This window comes from Dasypus novemcinctus, chromosome 13 (genome assembly GCF_030445035.2).
Source record: "Dasypus novemcinctus isolate mDasNov1 chromosome 13, mDasNov1.1.hap2, whole genome shotgun sequence".
NCBI classification, from domain to species: Eukaryota; Metazoa; Chordata; class Mammalia; order Cingulata; family Dasypodidae; genus Dasypus; species Dasypus novemcinctus.
Genome location: NC_080685.1, coordinates 64,137,287 through 64,158,076, shown reverse-complemented (window position 1 = coordinate 64,158,076; position 20,790 = coordinate 64,137,287). Strand labels below are relative to the sequence as shown.

Below are 20,790 nucleotides of genomic sequence, written 5' to 3'. Positions count from 1 at the left end.
AAATACAATAGCATAGGTGTTCCGTGAACACCATGCAGCTGTTAAAATAACTAGGCCACTAGCTTTCCATATGCTAATAGTGAAAGACTTCTAAGTAAGACAGATAAGTGAAAAATCAAGGTAGAGAATAGTGCATATATTATGCCAGCATTATTGTGAAACACTGAGAGAATATGTTTATAAATACACAGAAAATGCATAGAAGGGTACTGAAGAAATTGGTATTAGTGGTAATTACCTGTGGGAAGGAAAACAGGATATAGCTGAGGGACAGTGGAAAGAAACATTTTTCATTGTATGCTCTTTTACACCTTTTGCAGTTTGTACTATGTGAATGTGTTTCCTATTCAAAGTACATACAAATTGAAATACCTGTAGCCAAGGAGAGATAGCCATTTATTTATTCATTAAATGTAAATCCCCCCCCCCCAAATACACACACACACACAAACACACACACATATATATTTATATATTACTTATGAAACACAGCACCAGCAATTCTGGGGCTATTGAAAAGAAATATAACATATGCTAGAGCGCATGTAAAGAGATAATTTCTCAAGGGGTTTGATCTATGGATTGTCAAAGACCCATCTAACCCAAAATATTTCTGCTGTTAACTTGCTCCAGTTCTGGAAGCCCCTAATATGAGCTTCCTTTTTCAGGATAAAGGACTTATATTTTCAGAAAGCTTCTATTATACTGCAAATAGGTAACCCAGTAACCCGGTAACATTGGGATGGGAGTATTTGTAGGTTCCCTAACAGAAAGCAGTTCCCCATGGATTAAGGTTGGTTTTGGTGAGAAGAAATTCCAAAAACATCTGATGCATGCAACCTTGCACAGGAAAGTTTACATCCTGGAGATTTGCCACATTGAGAGTTCCTTGATAATGACAGGCATTGGGAAGGTACTGGGCATTTAGGAGAAATTGAGAAAAGAATAACCCCACCCATTCCATGGTGTTCATGAAGCAGGTCCTGACTGTATAGTAGAGTGAAGCCTTTGACTGAAACTGTAGGAAAGTCAAAAGTCACAGAAATTGATCATAGGTTCACAATAAGCTCATGCCCCTCAGTATATTTTTTTAGCTATAATAGTAATTTAATCTATTATAAAATGATTTCATATACATCATCTACCCCTATATTAATCAATGTATGTTCTGAACAATACTAGTCTCTTGGCATGTTAATAGACATTGTTAAAATAAGGTGTTCTGTGGTCAAATGTGTCTGGGCCGCAACAGTGTAAGTAGGGTTTTTCTCTTGATGAGATTTCTCAGGGACTTTAAAATGCAAGTGTGTATTCCCCAAAGGAAAAAAAAAAAGCAATATTCCAGAAATTATCTTCCCATAGAAGCTTTTTTAAAAATCATGACACATCAAATGGACTAATGTTCTGTAGGACACTTGGAAATCACTGAAGCTTTCTACTCTTGCCCTGGCTTCCCATTGCCATCACTCTTCTTGTCCTCCTCTCCCCTCCCCTGAATTAGTGCATGCCCTCAACTCTAATGTTCATACCTGAAAGATATGATGAGCTTCATGCAAGGTCTTCTCTTCTACTTATTACCACACTCCTATGCATGAGTATAAACAGAAGGTTTTTGATTTTTCAGATCAATCCCAGGCTAACAAGACTCAGACCAGGGCCAGATTAGAGCAGGTCCAAACGCTATGTCTCTGTCAGTGAGGTCTGTCTTTCGAGTGTCACGATGCTCTCTGTAATCCTGTGTTGCCTTCTCTTAAGCCTCAAAAATCAGGTCTAGGGCTTGACCTTAGGCCTCCCTGGAGCAATCATAGCATCTTTCCCATCCTTCCACGTCTGATTCTTCCAATTCCTGACTCATCTAAGGCTAAAATACACTCCAGATCATGGAATGGTACCCCTTTTCTGACCAGCCCCTGCTACAAATATGACATGCTTTGGGGGTAGGATGGCTCTCACCAACATATTCTCCAAAGGTAACAGGTAGCCAGAGATAGTGGCAACACTGATTATTTTCCACAAGATTCTGATTATACAGAATAGGCTTGCTTCAATTCAATGGTCAGTTGTAAATCTTGCCTCATTCAAAAGAATCACAAATCTAACTTTAAAGAAAATTTCTTCACTAAAGTCTCTTGAAGAATTAGAGAAGCGGCGAATCACATCACATTACACTCAATAGAGTTAGTTAAAATCCTCTTTCCCTATCTATTTTCCCAAAGTCCCATGCTGCATAGCAGGTGCTGTCTATACATCACTTCTGTGATTCTCACTCACTCCCCTCACCTCTCACTTCCCTACATTTTCCCTCCCTTCTACTTCCTTCCAGAACTTTTCCACTATAGTTAATTTCTTCTTTTCAAAACATAAATTTCTTTAGTTTTTCTCCAACTTTCTATCCCTCTCACTCCTTTCCCTCCATCCCACTACCTTTCCCCATTTACCCCAATCGACTCAAAAAGAAGTCCAGAACAGAAGAAGGAAAAAGATGGTTAATTCTCACATCTTACATGTTTTCTGTTCTACTTCTATATGCCACTAATATAATATGTCCAGCAGAATCTGTCCTGTAAGACGCTCAACTTCGATATCAATCAGGTATATTCTTGCAATGTTCCTGTAACTAGTTCCTTTAAAATGTGTATGCCCTTTACTCAATTCTGCAATATAACAAATGGTGTTGCAAGGGGTTTCTGTAAAGATTATATAATTTAGCTGTGTGATTAAAAGAAATGGACAGAATGTCTATGTGTTGGTCATTTATGTGAATCAACCTGCCCACCTATTTATCTTCCTCTGGTCAGATGGTCTGAGCACAAGTGGTTAGACGCTTTTATGTCTGACTTGTTCTGAGCAAGATAAGGAAACCATTGAGTTGAAAGTAGGTCAGCTGCCTTCCACTGCTTATCACAGTCATCAAAGCAAAGTTCTTAGGCTTAGAAGTCTCAGATCTTTTAAATAGATTCCCTATTCTCTTCTATCCCAAATCAAAGAATATTTATTAACCACCCAGCTTTCAAGCAAGTTTATACATAATAGTGTGTGTGTGCATATGCACACATGTGTGCATGTATCTCTATGATTTCTCTCAAATTATTGCTTTTTGGCTTGCGTTTCTAATCATTTCCTGGACAAATGCTTTGCTTTTAAACTATGTAAAAACACATATCCAGGCAGTATAAGATTTTAAAATCAAAAGTAGAAACTTGTTCAGAGAGAAACTGAACTTGAAAGAAAAGAAAAGAAAATCTCAGAATACACTTCCTGATCCTCCCATTGCTTGATCTTGGTCAGAATGAAATCAGGATTCGGTGGTGAGGATCATATCTTGTTGCTGTGGAAATGGTTGTGCTGTCACAAATTTAGTACTATGACTTCATGGTGAAGAGGGACAGAGAGTCTGGAAGAAAATGAAGGTCTAGGGTTAGTACAATTGCTTGAAGAATAAGCTACCTTAGATCCTTTTTGGAAGTAGTTAGGAGCATAAGTAATGAGTAAAAATGGCTTCACTTTAGTGTTGTGAAAGCCATAAGCAAGAAAGAGCCTAGCCAGGGTAAAACTACAAAGCTTTTTTCCAATGAGAGAAAAAACAAACATATTAATGTAAGGTGAAGTACAGGTATACTTTAGCCTACAATAAGTCTGCATCCCCAAGTTGCCTCACCACCCTTCCCCTGTCCCTCGCCTGACCACTGTCAAAGCTAGTACTATCTAGAACCCTTAAGGCCAGCTGTGAAGGCCACATTTGTCACACTTCCACACGGTCCCACTTTTAAATATTTCTGCCTGCAGGCCTCATAGATCATAAACTTCCAAAAAGTCTGGAGCACACATGTTCAGATAGTTAGGCTTAAGGCATGCACAGTAGAATCAGGGGAATACATCGCTTATCTTTCCCGAGTGGTCATAAATCCAGACACAATCCTCTGTGCCATGCGGACACTCTCCACTGTTAGTACAATAAAACTGAAGTATCTTCAGCAACTCCCAATTGACCAAAAGCACTGTCTTTTAAAATTATCCACCTGATATCTTTCCATCATGATACTGTTCACTTAAAAGGCAAAGAAGTTTCCCAAGCTTATGAATGCCATCCTTAGAAACATACATTTGATTTGGAGAAGAGGTGACAAGAGAGATTTCCTCACACTACCACTTTCTGGGAATGATTATCAAGTAAATTAACAAAGAGAAGCTAAAATTGACCAACAAATAATATGTGTCAACCAAGGTGCGTTTTGAAAAATAACATTTTGTTTTGAAATAATTTTAGCTTTACAAAAGAGTTGCTAAGATAGAACAGAGAGTTCATGTACATCCTTTACCTAGCTTCCCTGATGTTGACATATTACTGGACCCTATTACAATAAGTGAACTTAAAACTCAACATTGGAGACTTTATTCTGATTTCACCAGTTGTTCCATTAATGTCCTTTACTGGCTTCAGGATCCAGTCCAGCATACCATGCTGCTTTTAGCCTTCGTGTCTCAGTCTCCTTCAGTCTCTGATAGCTTTTCAGTGTTTTTTTGTTTTTCATGACCCTGACAATTCCTAAGAGTACTAGTCAGGTATTTTGTCTAATGTCCTTCAATTTGGGTTTGCCTCATGTTTTCTTATGATTACACTGGGCTAATGGATTTTTGGAAAGGATACCACAGTGGCAAAGTGCCCTTTTCATCACATTATATCAGGGAGCACATGATATCATTATGACATTGCTGATGATTTTAACTTTCATTACTTGGTTAAGGTAATGTCTGCAAGGTTTCTCCACTGTAAAAGTTGCTATTTTCCCCTTTCCTTACTTTATTTGTTAGAAGCAATCAGCAGCCCAACTTACCCTTAAGAGGAAGGGGATTAAGGTCAATCTCCTGGAGGGAAGGTTATCAAGGAATTTGTGGACATATGTTAAAACCACCCAATAATTAATATTTGGGGGGAGATAATTTGAGGACTTTGAGGCTACACAAATATCCTGTTTCTCCTTAAGGTTTTGCCCACTAATTTTAGCATTCATCAGTGGCTCTTGCATGTAGTAATTATTTCTATGATATATATTTTTAATAATTATTTTTTTCTCCCCCCCTCCTACTTCCCCACTGTTTTTGCTGTCTGTGTTTCACTGTGTGATCTTCTGTATCTATTTCTCTTTTTAGTCTTCTCTTCCAGTCTTTCTCCTCTAAGATTCACTGCAATTCAATCCTGGGGACCTCGGATACCAAGAGAGGTTCCCTGTCAATTGCACCACCTCAGTTCCTGGTCTCTGCAGCACTTCACCTTGACTCTCCCCTTCGTTTCTCTTTTGTTGTGTCATTGTCTTGCTGTGTGACTCACTTGCATGGGCACTAACTCACCACATGGGCACTTGGCTTGCTGCAGGACACTTGGCTTGCTGCACAGGTACTGGCTCTCACACAGGCACTCACATGGGCACTTGGCTCACCAGGCAGACACTCAGCTCTTTTCACCAGGTGGTTCCAGGCATCAAACCTGGGTCCTCCCATATGGTAGGTGGAGGCCCTATCACCTGAGCCACATCTGCTTCCCCTATGATATTCTAATGGTGATTTTCAATTTTCCTCATTCCTTCTACATTTATTATTTGAAATTCCTCTGTAAGAAATAATTGCCCACCCTTCCAACTCATTTACATACTTATATATTACATATGTATACATTCATTCATTCATTCATTCATATCAGTATGGACTCATGATATTTATTTTATTCTTTGGATTATAATCCATTAATATTTTTATTAATTATGCTGTTCAACTTATTCCAACTTTGGGTATTGGGAGCTCTTTCAGATTGGCTCCTGTGTCCCTTTGACATGATCTGTAGAGAAAAGAGTTAACATAACAGGTCTGAGGTTGACATCTTTTGAAGGATCTGTTTACAAGTTTGACTTTTGGCTGGTATCTGAGGGCTTAGCTTGTGAAAAGTGCCCCACACTGATATGAAAATTTCCCAGTAATTATAAGACTATATTGCCTACATGAGACACTAACCTAATTCCCTTCAAGAGCCTGGAATTTTAGTAGTTGCCAGGTATGTTATTGGCCAAAACTAGTCTTACAGCCACATCGACTTCAAAGAAGGCTGGAAATGCTACCTGTAGCAGTTTGATAGAGTTATGAATTCCAAAAATAGACATTGATTATGTTTGTAAACTGGTCTGTCTGAAGTTTCACATTCAGTTAATTAAATTATGATTAGGGCTTTGATTGGGCCATGTAAGTAGGGTGTTGAGTCCCCACCCCTTGGTGGGTGGGGACTCATAGATAAAAGACATGGCAAAGAACAGAGGTGGAGTTTTTAGGTTTTTTAAAAGGTTTATTTTATTTATTTCCCCCTCTCTCCCCCCCATTTCCCCCATTGTCTGCTCTCTGGGTTCATTCACTGTGTGTTCTTTTGTGTCTGCTTGTATTCTCATTAGGGACCTCTGGGAAGTGATCCTGGGACCTTCTGGAGTGGGAGAGAGGCAAGTGCTCTCTTGCACCACCTTAGCTCCCTGTTCTGCTATGTCTTCTTTTTTTATTTTTAAGATTTATTTTATTTATTTCTCTCCCCTTCCCCCTGTTGTTGGCTCTCTGTGTCCACTTACATTCTTGTTATAAGGCACCAGGAAATGGTTGCTTTTTTTGTTGTATTGTCTTGCTGTGTCAGCTCTCTGTGTGTGCAGCTCCACTTCTGGGAGGGCTGTGCTGTTTTCACATGGGCATGTTCTACTAGTGGGTGCACTCCTTGCGTGTGGGGCACCCCTATGTGGGGGACACCCCTTTGTGGCATGGCATTCCTTGCACAGCAGCCTGTGTGTGGGCCAGCTCACCACATGGGTCAGGAGGCCCTGGGTATCAAACCCTGGACACTCCACATGGTAGGTGGATGCTCTATCAGTTGAGCTCTATCAGTCACAACCGCTTCCCTATGTCTTCTTATTTTCTGTCCTCTGTGTCTCTTGTGTCATCTGGCTGCACCAGCTCTCTGCATCAGCTGGCACTCCTGCATGGAGTGGCTTTCCCGTGTGGGCTGGCACTCTGCGTGGACCAGCTCATTGTGTGGGCCAGCTTGCCCTCACCAGGAGGCCCTGGGCATTGAACCCTGGACCTCCTATATGGTAGATGGGAGCCAATTGGTTGAGCCACATCCGTTTCCCAGAGTTGGAGTTTTGATGTTGGAGTTTTGAGCTGGAGCCTCAGGAAGTAAGCACACAGAGGAGCTTTGTTGTCAGGGAAGAGAAGTAAGCCCAAGGAAGAGAGGAAACCTGAGCCCAGAGAGAAGCCATCCCCAGAAGAGAGGACCCCTTTTAAAGCATTTAACTGATAGGGTTAAGCATCACTCTTGCTGATGCCAGTCTCCCTGATTGATATAATTATAACTAGCTATCTATGATTTCCCGCTGCAGTAAAGTCAATGGTGACTAAAGCCCATAAATGCCCTTGTATTACAGTTAGCCCAGTGCTTCCTTGACCAAACAACTGGGCACAATTACCTGGCTAAGTTGACACAATACCCTAACTATCACATAAAGCATCATAAAAAAGTCTCTTTAGCATCCATATTACTAAGTATCTTCAAAACAAGCTAGGTCTTTTCCATCAAGCATCTCTCAATTCCTCTAAAAATTACCCCTTACCATTTATAAAACCATTCCAACATTTTGATAATTGCAAAAGCACTTCCCCATTCCTTGGTACCAAATTCTGTATTAGTCAGCCAAAGGGGTGCTGATGCAAAATACCAGAAATCAGTTGGTTTTTAAAAGGGTATTTATTTTGGGTAGAAGCTTATAGGTACCAGGCCATAAAGCATAAGTTACATCCCTCACCCAAGTCTTTTGCCATGTGTTGGAGTAAGATAGCTGCCAATGTCTGCCAGGGTTCAAGCTTCACCGCATGAATGATGCAAAAGTTTCTATGTGTGCCCCGTAGCCACAGGTTTGAAATATCTGAGAACCAAACTCAGACTCTCATTATATGAGTATCAGAGTTATAAAGGAAACTAAAATCTCAACCTGCAGGGTTTCTGCAGTTAAAGTGAAGGCACTGATTGGAAAAGAGTGGAATCCAGAGAACTGGGATGGAGACATATGGGATGATGATGATATTGATGGAGACACTGGAACCCTGAATTCTGCTGAGACTTTATCAGATAAGCCTGCCATGGCCAGCCCTGTCCAGACCACACCTTGTCAACCTTGTATCATCCAGCCTCCAGCCTGTCCCAGGGAGTCTGAAACAACTTCCAGCCCTGAGGTGGGTACCAGTGAAACTGAAGCCTGCCCTGCCCAACCTCTGGCCTGCCCCAGAGAGTCTGGACCTCCTCCAAGCCCTGAGGTATGTACCAGCCAAACTTCAGCATTCACTACCAGGCCTCCAGTCTGCCCTGAGGAAACTGCTTTCCAACCCCTGCCTGAAGAGATTAATCCTATCTCACCAGAAGAAAATGCAAGGAAATGCCCTGAGGTCAGTGGCTTGCAAGGCATTTCTAATCCTTCTCCTTACCCACCCCCACCACCTCTCTTGTCTTTGAGACCTATTACTAGACTGAAATCACAGCAAGTCCCCAAAGGTGAAATACAAAGTGTGACCCATGAGGAAGTAAGGCATACTCAGAAAGAACTTCATGAGTTTTCTGATTTATATAGACAGAAATTAGGGGAATATGTGTGGGAACGAATACTAAGGGTATGGGATAATGGTGGAAGGAATATAAAGTTGGATCAGGCTGACTTTATTGATATGGGTCCACTAAGCAGAAGTTCTGGATTCAACGCTCTAGCTTGAGGGGCTAGAAAGGGTTCTAACAGTTTGCTTGGGTGGCTGATTGAAACTTGGGCCAAAAGATGGCCTAGCATGTCTGAGGTTGAGATGCCTGACTTGCCCTGGTACACAGTAGAAGAGGGAATTTAAAGGCTTAGGGAGATTGGAATGCTAAAATGGATTTACCATTTGAGAGCTGCCCACTCACCCCAGGAATGTCCAGAGGACACACCTTTAACCAGGACTGTGTGGAATAAATTTGTAAGGCTAACTCCATCTTCCCTGAAGAGCTCTGTGGTTGCTTTTCTCTGCAGTCAGATATTACTGGGAGGGCTGTGATGGAATTAGAATCCTTAAACATTATGGGGATGATTGGATGTCAGTCTGGTAAGAGTCAAGTGTCAGCGGTTAATCACCAGAGTCAAGGTGGGAGTGGTTACCACAATGAAAGGCAGATTCTAAAAAGCACTCAAAATAACCTGAGTTGTGTAGAGTTATGGCATCAGCTAATACATCATGGGGTACCTAGCAGTGAAATTAGATGGGCAGTCTACTAAATTTCTTCGGAATCTGTATAAACAAAAGAGTTCTGGATCAAGTGAATGAAACCCTAACTCAAATTATAGATGCACAGAATCACAGACCCTTAAGCAATTCCCAGACTTGAGAGTTTACAGACCCAGAGCCCCTTGAATGAGGAGGAGGCCAGGTCTCCTTGGGGAAGGATCCTATTAAATTGCCCAAAACTTATACTATTAATCATCCTCCCACCTTTCCCCAAGAAGATCTACAGCCTTTTACCAGAGTAACTGTGCATTGGGGAAAATGAATGATCAGACATTTTGGCGATTATTAGACACTGGCTCAGAAGTGACATTAATTCCAGGAGACCCAAAACATCACTGGGGTCCACCAGTCAGAGTAGGGGCTTATAGCGGTTAGGTGATTAATGGAGTTTTAGCTCAGGTCCATCTCAGAGTTGGCCCAGTGGACCCCTGGACCCATTCTGTGGTTATTTCCCTAGTTCCAGAATGCATAATCAGAATAAACATACTCAGTAACTGGCAGAATCCACACATTGGATCCCTGACTTGTGGAGTGAGGGCTATTATTGTTGGAAAGGCCAAGTGGAAGCCAGTAGAACAGCCCCTATCTAGCAAAATACTAAACCAAAAATAATACCACATTCCTGGAGAGACTGCAGAAATTAGTGCCACCATCAAGGATTTGAAGGATGCAGGGGTGGTGATTCCCACCACATCCCCATTCAACTCTCTTAATTGGCCTGTACAGAAAACAGATGGATCTTGGAGGATGAAGTAGATTACTGTAAATTTAACTAGGTGGTGACTCCAATTGCAGCTGCTGTCCCAGATGTGGTATCATTTCTTGAGCAAATCAACACGTCTCCTGGTACCTGGTATGCAGCTGTTGATTTGGCAAATACTTTTTTCTCAATAACTATTAGTAAGGACCACCAGAAACAGTTTGCTTTCAGCTGGCAAGGCCAACAGTATACCTTCACTGTCTCGCCTCAGGGGTATATCAAACTCTCTAGCCTTATGTCATAATATTTTCCACAGGGATCTTGATCATCTTTCCCTCCCACAAGACATCACACTGGTCCATTATATTGATGACATCATGTTGATAGAACCTTGTGAGCAAGAAGTAGCAAAGACTCTAGACTTATTATTAAGGCATTTGTGTGAGAGAGGATGGGAGATAAATCCAACTAAAATACAAGGTTCTTCCACTTCAGTGAAATTTCTAGTGTCCAGTGGTGTGGGGCATGTCGACATATCCCTTCTAAAGTGAAGGATAAGCTGTTGCATCTGGTGACTCCTATGACCAAAAAAGAGGCACAACACTTAGTTTGTCTTTTTGGATTTTGGAGACAACACAGTCCTCATTTGGGTGTGCTACTCCAGCCCATTAACTGGGAGACCAGAAAAGCTGCTAGTTTTGATTGGGTCTGGAACAAGAAGAGGCTCTGTGTCAGGTCCAGGCTGCTGTGCAAGGTGCACTACCACTTGGGCCATATGATCCTGCAGATCCAATGGTGCTAGAAGTTTCTGTGTCAAATGGAGATGCTGTCTGGAGCTTTTGGCAGGCCCCTATAGGAAAATCACAACACAGACCCTTAGGATATTGGAGCAAAGCCCTGTCATCCTCTGCAGATAACTATTCCCCTTTTGAGAAACATCTTTTGGCCTGCTACTGGGCTTTAGTAGACTGAACCCTTAACCATGGGCCATTAAGTTACCATGAGACTGAATTGCCTATCACGAGCTGGGTATTGTCTGACCCACCAAGCCATAAAGTTGGGCATGCATGGCAGTACCCCACAATAAAGTAGAAGTGGTATATATGAGATAGGGCTCGAGTGGGTCCTGAAGGCACAAGTAAGTTACATGAGGGAGTAGCCCAAATGCCCATGGTCACTACCCCTGCCATGTTACCTTCTCTTTCCCAGCCCACAGCTTTGGCCTCTTGGGGAGTCCCTTACAATTGGTTGACTAAAGAAGAGAAAACTCGGGCCTGGTTTACAGATGGTTCTGCACAATATGCAGGTACCAACCAAAAGTGGAAAGCTGCAGCACTGCAGCCCCTTTCTGGGACATCCCTGAAGGACAGTGATGAGGGCAAATCCTCCCAGTGGGCAGAACTTTGAGCTGTGCACCTGGCTGTTCATTTTGCTTGGAAGAAGAAATGGTCAGAGGTGCATTTGTACACTGATTCATGGGCTGTTGCCAATGGTTTGGCTGGATGGCCAGGGACTTGGAAGGAACATGATTGGAAAATTGGTAACAAAGAGGTCTGGGGAAGAGGTATGTGGATTGACCTTTCTGAGTGGGCAAAAACATGAAAATTTTTGTGTTCCACATGAATGCTCACCAGAGGGTAACTTCAGCAGAGGAAAATTTTAATAATCAAGTGGATAAGATGACCCGCTTTATGGCTAATGCTCAGCCTCTTTCCCCAACCACTCCTGTAATTGCCCAGTGGGCTCATGAACAAAGTGGCCATGGAGGTAGGGATGGCGGTTATGCATGGACTCAGCTACATGGACTTCTCCTTTCCAAGGCTGACTTGGCTACAGCCACTGCTGAGTGCCCAATCTGCCAGCAGCAGAGACCCACACTCAGCCCCCGATATGGCACCATTCCTCGAGGTGACCAGCCTGCTACCTGGTGACAGGTTAACTACATTGGACCACCTCTGCCATCGAAGGAGTAGCGATTTGTTTTAACTGGAATAGATACATACTCTGGATATGGGTTTGCATTTCCCACATGCAATGCTTCTTCCACAACTACCATCCATGGACTTAGCAAATGTCTTATCTACTGCCATGGCATTCCACATAGCATTGCTTCTGATCAAGGAACCCATTTCACAGCAAATGATGTGTGGGGATGGGCATATGCCCATGGAATTCACTGGTCTAACCATGTTCCCCATTACCCTGAAGCAGCTGGATTGATAGAAAAGTGGAATGGCCTTTTAAGGCTCAATTACAGGGCCAACTAGGTGGCAATACTTTGCAGGACTGGAGCAGTGTTCTCCAGGAGGCTGTGTATGCCCTAAATCAGCATCCACTCTATATTGCTGTTTCTTCCATAACCAGGATCCATGGGTCTAGGAATCAAGGGGTGGAAATGGGAGTGGCACTACTCACTATTACCCCTAGTGGCCCACTAGGAAAATTTTTGCTTCCTGTCCCTGCAACCTCAAACTCTGCTGGTCTACAGGTTTTAGTCCCAAAAGGAGGAGTGCTGTAACCAGGGAACACAACAATGATTCCATTTAACTGGAAGTTAAAACTGCCACCTGGCCACTTTGGGCTCCTCTTACCTCAGAATCAACAGTGAAGGAAGGGAATTACTGTATTGGCTGGGATGATTGATCCTGACTCTCAAGGGGAAATAGGACTGCATCTACATAATGGGGGTAAAAAGAGTTTGCCTGGAATACAGGAGATCCTCTAGGGCATCTTCTAGTACTGCCATGTCCTATGATTAAAGTCAATGGAAAATTGCAACAACCCAATCCAAGCAGGAATAACAATGGCCCAGAATCTTCAGGAATGAAAGTTTGGGTCCCCCCACCAGGCAAAGAACCACAGCTAGCTAAAGTGCTTGCTGCAGGTAATAGAAACATGGAATGGGTAGTGGAAGAAGGTACTGATAATATGAACTTCAACAATGTGACCAGTTACAGAAACGAGGACTATAATTGTCATGAATCTTTCTTCCTTGTTTCATTATGATGATGATTATATGTATACACAAAACGAATTTCTTTGTCTTATTCCCTAAACTTTCCCCTTATCATATAACAAGTTGTATCCATTTCATGTCATCATATTTGAGGATGTCAAGTTTGAGAGTGAATATTACCCAAGAACTTGCACCCTATTCTGTATGGAATTAATGCATTTCCAGTTGTATGCAGGAGAGTTGAACATTTTTAGGCAGAAATGTATGCATATGCATGTCTGTTATTGTTTTTACTTAGAGACTAAGTATGGTTTAAGGTAATGTGTATGGTTGCTGAGTTGACAAGAGGTGGACTGTGATGGTTAGGCTATTGTGTCAACTCGGTCAGGTAATTGTGCCCAGTTGTTTGGTCAAGCAAGCACTGGGTTAACTAATATGAGGGTGTTTATGGACTTTAGTCACCATTGACTTTACTACAGGGAAATCATAGATTATAATTGACAATAGATTATAACAGACAAGCTGGTTATAATTACATCAATCAGGGAGATTGGCATCAGCAAGAGTGAAGCTTAACCCAATCAGCTGAATGCCTTAAAAGGGGAAGTGATTCCAGCATTGAGAGAGAATTTCCCAGCTTGTCTTTGGACAGCCAACATGTCCCAGAACTCATTGAGAACCTTCACTGGTCTTTCATTGCCTACCTGTGGAACCTGGACTTGTGCATCCCCATGGCTGCATAAGACTCTTATATTATCGCATACTGTTGACAGATATCCCTTGTTGATTCTGTTTCCCTAAAGAACCCTGACTAATATACTTTATTTATTTTTTTTTAAAGATTTATTTATTTATTTATTTCCCCCCCACCCCACCCCAGTTGTCTGTTCTCTGTGTCTATTCGCTGTGTCTTCTTCTTTGTCAGCTTCTGTTGTTTTCAGCAGCATGGGTATCTGTGTTTCTTTTTGTTGCATCATCTTGTGGTGTCAGCTCTCCGTGTGTGTGGTGCCATCCCTGGGCAGGCTGCACTTTCTTTCACGCTGGGCAGCTCTCCTTCCGGCGCACACTCCTCGCACATGGGGCTCCCCTACGTGGGGACACCCCTGCATGGCAGGGCACTCCTTGTGCACATCAGCACTGTGCATGGGCCAGCTGCACACGGGTCAAGGAGGCCCGGGGTTTGAACCACGGACCTCCCATGTGGTAGACGGACGCCCTAACCACTGGGCCAAGTCCACTTCCCTGACTAATACACTTTAGAAGTAAATGATGAAGTGATTATTGGAAACTGGAGGAAAGTCTATCCATGTTTAAAAGTTGCAGAGAACTTAGCAAGATTGGCTCTGATGTTTTATGAAAGGCAGAATTTGAAATGGTAAGCCTGGGTATTTAGCTGAAAACTTTCCAAAGAAAACTCAGAGAATGTGGCTTGGCTTCTCCTTACAGCTTATAGCATAATGCTAGATGAGAGAAATACACTGAGGACTAAACTGTTGTGCACAAAGAAACCAGAAATTGATTCTGGAAATTCTGAGCCTCTGGAAATCAAGTCTCTAGAAGATAGTGCCTCATTTGAGAACTTACCTAAACTTGGAACTTGTAAATCAGGATTGAAGGTGCAGTTGTCTTGGAAAGACTTGTGGAAAGTCTTATTGTCTGATGGCTTGAACCCCTGCTTCTTGCATGCTAAACCAACAAGCTTTTTGAGAGAGCTTTATGAACAAAACCACTGTCAGCTTGTACTAAAAGGGACATGGAAAGGAGAAATTGAAGGGGAAACCACTTTAAGAGAAAAACCACGGAAGCTGAGATCTGGAATTAGGCCAAGAGAGAAATCCCACCTATGTGTACAGAGAGAGTGAGTTTGCACCAGCAGTTGAAGAGGCTGGATATTCCCACTCAATGTTTGGGGAGAGTTTTGCCATCCCATGGTACAGAGAGGGTACAGCACTTTCCTCAAGGATTAGGGTGGTTAAGGTTAGCATCCCATAGGTGTGAGAGGGGTGCACCTGTCTCCCATGGATTCATTGCTCTGAGAGGGTTGAGCCTGTATGCCAAAGGTTAGAGAGGATGTTGCCTTTACCTCACTGTACTAGGGGGGTTAAGTTTCTAACCCAAAGATTGGGTAAGGTGTGGCAATCACCCCAATGCTCTTAGAGGGTGAGGTCTAGAACTTGGTTGATACCCAGATGCTTGATGCAGGTGAAACCAAGAAAATAGCCATTGGGAAAGCCTATGGAAAGGGTGGGTCCCCACCCTTCTCCCCAAGGAGAAGAAACCATTGTCTTAAGAATGACTCTCAGACTTTGAAATTGAATGAAGGATGCCCTGCTGGTTTACTGAACTGTAGAGGACCCATACTCATGTTTCTCTCCCAATTTCTCTTTTTGGTATTGAAAATGTTTATCCTTTGTCTTTCTATTTGTGTGCTGAAAGCAGGTAGATTGGTTTTTAAGTTTTAGAGGTCTATAGCCTGTATTTCTTTAAATTGGTTGTGATATGATTTCATACTTGCATTGTTACTGATTCAAGGTCTTTTTAAAATATTGTAATGTGTTTTTGGGATTCAGAAGGTGGAGTATAGCAGTTTGATATAGTTATGAATTCCAAAAATAGATATTGGATTATGTTTGTAAACTGGTCTGTCTGAAGTTTCACATTTACTTAATTGATTTATGATTAGGGCTTTCATTGGACCATGTCAGTAGGGTGTTTCATAGATAAAAGGCATGGCAAAGGACAGAGTTGGAGTTTTGATGTTGGAGTTTTGAGCTGGAGCTCCAGGAAGTAAGCATACAGAGGAGCTTGGTTGTCAAGAAAGAGAAGTAAGCCCTGGGAAGAGAGGAGCCCTGAGCCCAGAGAGAAGTCAGCCCCAGGAAAAGAGGAATCCAGGAAGCCTGAACATTTGCAGATGTTGGTGGCCATCTTGTCCAACATGTGGCAAAAGACTTTGGCGAGGGAAGTAACTTACGCTTTAAGGCCTGGTAACTGTGATCTTCTACCCCAGATAAATACCCTTTATGAAAACCAACTGATTTCTGGTATTTTGCATCAGTAACCCTTTGGCTGACTAACACATCAGCCTAAAATAAAGAAAAAGCCTGTGGACAACCAACAATGTCTACCACACCAATGAAATAGAAATTTCTTTTCTACCTTCTACCTCAAAGGCAATCTCTGACCTAGTGAGGAGAGAGTTTATCAACCACCCTTTTATCTGATTCTTGGAGCTTCTTTCTTGAATAACTTTGTAATCGCTACACTAATACCTCACCTCTTCAGACTAATTGGAAAGAAGGTAAGTCTGAATTAGTTTAGTTTTTTCTTTTTAGAAAAAAAGAATTATACAATAATTTTGGTAACCTGCATGTCTATCACTTTAAATTGCAGCTCATCAGTAAGAATCTGGGTAGCCTAAGACAGTCAAGAACTAATCCTTCAGGGGAAGTTGTAATGAATAGACACTAACCACCTGGGATAAGTGCATTCTTTGTATACAAATATATCTACTGAGTATCTAAAGCATTTTTTTCTGTACTCCCCCAGCAACCTATGTTTTTGTGGGGGTGGAGAGAAGGTGGTTAATCAAAGGAGCAAGATAAGGAAACCAAGACAAATTAATGTTGGCTTTAATATATCCATAACTTATTTTTTCTCTCTTTACATAGAAAATTTCTGTGAAAAAATCATTTTGATCCACATCACAGTTCTGATGTGAAATATTCTTGGCAAAATGTATAAGTGTCTGAACATGTGAGTCATGTATAAATTAAATTTTAAATTTTTCTATATTTAAAAACATGGATGCCCAATCAGAGCCTTGCTATTTAGAGAAATACTATTTGCAAATATTTCTCTAAAGAAAAGAAAAATCCTTCAATAAATCAGACTTTCACTAATTATTACTTGTGTACACACATGTTTATATATATGAAGTTTTACTAATATATGCTACAGTTTTCTGCCTTGGATTCCCTTAGCTGAATTATTTTTAATAGCAACCAAAATTTCTTATAAGAGAAGGTTACAGATACTCTTATTTTTCTCTCCCTGGGAAAAAAGCAACACCTCTGTATTAGTCAGCCAAAGGGATATTGATGCAAAGTACCAGAAATCAGTTGGTTTTTATAAAGGGTATTTATTTGGGGTAGAAGCTTACAGTTACCAGGCCATAAAGAGTAAGTTACTTCCCTCACCAAAGTCTATTTTCACATGTTGGAGCAAAATGGCTGCCGACATCTGCCAAGATTCTGGGTTCCTGGGTTCCTCTCTTCCCAAGGCTTCCTTCTTTTTCCTTTGTGTGCTTGCTTCCTGGGGCTCCAGCTTAAGACTTCAGCATCAAACTCCAACATCAAAACTCCGACATCGAAACCTCCAATTCTGTCCTTTGTCCTGCCGTTCATCTGTGAGGCCCCGCCCACCAAGGGGTGGGGACTCAACACACTACTAACATGGCCCAGTCAAAGCCCTAATCATAGTTTAATCATGCCCAGGTACAGACCAGTTTACAAATACAATCTAATATCTATTTTTGGAATTCATAACTATATCAAACTGCTACAACCTCTTACACATATATGCTCACATGCACCAAGCACATAAAATCCCATTTTGTGCTCAGAGAAACCTCATCCTATCCAAACTTGCCTTTTTTCCCCCTTCCCTTTGAGGAAAAAGTATGAACAAGCTTCATTCTTCCCCTCTGAACTTCACATTTCCAAGACTGATAAATCTGATTTGGATCATTTTCATGTGAAAAGCACTTCCTTTTCTTTCAGTGTCTTGAATTTGCTAACGAGCACAATAGTGAGAGAATAGAGAACAACAGGTCAGAATCAGCCACAAAGGTAGCTACTTATCCTTTGCATTTTGAAATTGCTCCATTTTAGATGGCATATTTACTTTTAATCCATGTTATGACTCCTGCATTTTTCTGGAGAGGCTGAGAAAGCTTAAGACCCATCATTCCTAATTATACAAAGTTTGATGACTTCAAAGGACCTTTTCAGTCCCATTTATATGAGGAAACAGATCCTCTACTCTGCATTAATGACATCTCCTCTGCTGTGATAAATTTCTTCAAATCATGTTGGAAACCACCTCAGCTCATGGGTACACTTTAAGCTCTAAAGGAAGATTTTAAAGCATTTTCATCAAAACTGGCCTGTGTTTACCTTCTGCCCAGGAAGTCTTTCCTGAAAGAGAGATGCCCTGGTATCTTGGTCTGCTACAGGGCTGCCAATGCAGGATACCAGAAATGAGTTGGCTTTTACAATGGGAATTTTATTGGGGGAAATGCTTACAGTTCTGAGGCCGTGAAATGTCCAAATCAAGGCATCATCAGAGATGCTTTCTCAACAAAGTCAGCTACTGGTGATCCTGGCAACCAGCCATGAGGCGGTCAGGCATATGGGAGGGCTCGTCTCTTCAGCCTTGAACTGCCCTGTGGTCCAGTCGCTCCAGGCTCTGAGACCTCTCGCAGCCTCTTGGGCTTCTCTCCTTGAGCTTAATGAACGTGGAGTCCTCTCTCTTTCTATTTCTCCTTTCTTTTACATTGCAGGATCAAAATGACAGCTTTTCCTGTGTGTGTCTTCTTGTGTATATCTGTTTATATCAGGCACAGCAAGAAGGTGGAAACCCTACCTGTGTCACACCTCACTGATGTAGTCCATTCAAAAGGGTCCCACACCACAGGAATGGGTCAATTCAAAAACATAATCTTTTTTTTTTTTTTAGGTACTGGGCCTGGGGATTGACCCCATATGTGGGAAGCTGGTGCTCAATCACTGAGCCCCATCGGCTGCCCTGAGTAGGTTTTTCCGTTTGTTTGCTTGTTGTTTTCTGTTTTGTTTTTAGGAGGCCCTGGGTACTGAACCCAGGACCTCCCATGTAGGAAGCAGGCGCTCAACCACTTAAGTCACATCCGCTTCTCTTTTTTCTTTTTTGAATTCATAAAAAGAACTTCAAACTGTCATGCCTGGTGCTGACAAATCCTCGAATTAGGTGGGAATTCAAAGACTAGCTAAGATAGGGGTCCTTGATCTGTCAAAGTCTCTCTACTGACTGGGAAGGGAGGCCTCAGGGTGGTGAGCTGGGGAAGGAAGCAGAGCAAGAGTACAGATGACCAAAGCCAGTGGGTTCTGCCTTTCTGACCCCATCATTGGAATTCCAACTGTGGGGACTGTGGGTGGCAGTCCCTTCTGGATCAACGGATATCCTCAGCCTTTGGCTGAATATGTCATTGGACTGCAAAGGCGGAGGAAGTGGCACAGGAACTGATTTCTGCCTTCATTCAGACTAGTTTGAAAGTCAAGAGAGCTCACAGGTGAGTGTTGGAGAGTCTCACTTAATTCATAGTCCTGCAATTGAGAGAAATAGCTGTGTACCCTGATCTACCATGATGGAAGATGCTGAATATCTTTCAGGGAGGACATTCCAAAGTCTTCTTTCAAAAAGGCTGCATGGGGCCTTGCAATAGGAATGGGCCATGGGCTCAACCAGACCGTTCAAATATTGACTCTTCCATGTTAATAGCTGAATGGTCTTTAGCAAATTCAAATTATCTGATCCTATGACTCTTTTCTCAATTGTAAAATTGTGATGATATTCCCTGCCATTCCTTAGTCTCCAATCCCCTCCACCACCCATGTATACACTCACACACCCAGGTTTAGAGTGAAAAGTCAGAGAGCATCTGATTTTTAAGCATACCTGACAATTTCCTTTCTTTCCTTCCTCTGAAAATATATTTCCTCTACTGGGGTAGAGAGTTAGAAAATCCCCCACCCAGAGGGATGGCAGGAGAAAAATTGGTGGCAGACTTGCCATTGCACACACTGATCAAAAGCAGAGCCATAAAGGTGAATCATTTGATACCCCCACCGCTCCCAGCTTTACAAAATGATATCTCAGAATTTCCAGGACTTGTGACTTCTAAGTGCATCTTTTCACCTTCAATTCAAATAGCTGCTTGGTCATCTGTCAGCTGAAGGGCTGATGATATTTATATATTTTTTAATTTTTAAAAAAAGATATTTAGATTACATAAATTTTGCATTAAAAACATAGGGGATTCCCATATGCCCTGCTCCCCACACCTCCCACATTTACCCACTCTATTAGTCAGCCAAAGGGGTGCTGATGCAAAATACCAGAAATTGGTTGGTTTTTATAAAGGGTATTTATTTGAGGTAGGAGCTTACAGACACCAGGCCATAAAGCATAAGTTACTTCCCTCACCAAAGTCTATTTCCATGTGTTGGAGCAAGATGGCCGCCAACATCAGCCAGGATTCAGGCTCTGGGTTCTTCCTTTCTCAGTCTTCTTTTTCTTGGGCTCAGGGTTTCTCTCTTCCTGGGGCTTGCTTCTGTTTCCTCTGTGTGCTTACTTTCCAGGACCCCAGCTTAAGACTTCAGCATCAAACTCCAACATCAAAACTCCAACATCACAAAACTCTCAACTATGTTCTTTCCCATGCCTTTTATCTACCACTTGATGGGTGGGGACTCAATGCCCCAATCATAACTCAATCATGCCCAGGTACAGATCAGATTACAAACATAATCCAATATTTATTTTTGGAATTCATAACCATATCAAACTGCTACACCCACATTAACAACATCCTTCATTAGTGTGGTACATTCATTGCAATTGATGAACATATTTTGTAGCATTGCTACTAAGTGGAGATTAAAGTTTACACTGTAGTTTATACTCTCTCCCACCCAATTCTGGAGGTTATGGCAAGATATATAATGGCCTGTATCTGTCATTGCAATGTCATTTAGTACAATTCCCAAGTCCC

The 20,790-nt window shown here is 41.9% G+C and overlaps 1 protein-coding gene across 13 annotated transcripts in view; it reads left to right on the top strand.

Moving 5' to 3' along the window:
* Positions 1 to 20,790, top strand: part of NMNAT2 (nicotinamide nucleotide adenylyltransferase 2) — a 231,319-nt gene that overhangs the window by 19,233 nt on the left and 191,296 nt on the right. For 2 of the 13 annotated variants that reach the window (XM_071207606.1, XM_023591903.3), the window contains exon 2: positions 8,019 to 8,334. The exons of 6 other annotated variants lie outside the window; for them this stretch is intronic. Coding sequence is in view for 2 of the 7 variants with exons in the window: in XM_071207600.1 (XP_071063701.1) it covers positions 8,444 to 8,463 (20 nt within the window). In the remaining 5 variants the exon portion in view is untranslated. Of the gene's footprint in view, positions 1 to 6,434; positions 6,480 to 8,018; positions 8,464 to 20,790 lie in introns of those variants that run through there. 5 more of the 13 variants (XM_071207600.1, XM_071207607.1, XM_071207609.1 and 2 more) reach the window with 5 other exon arrangements.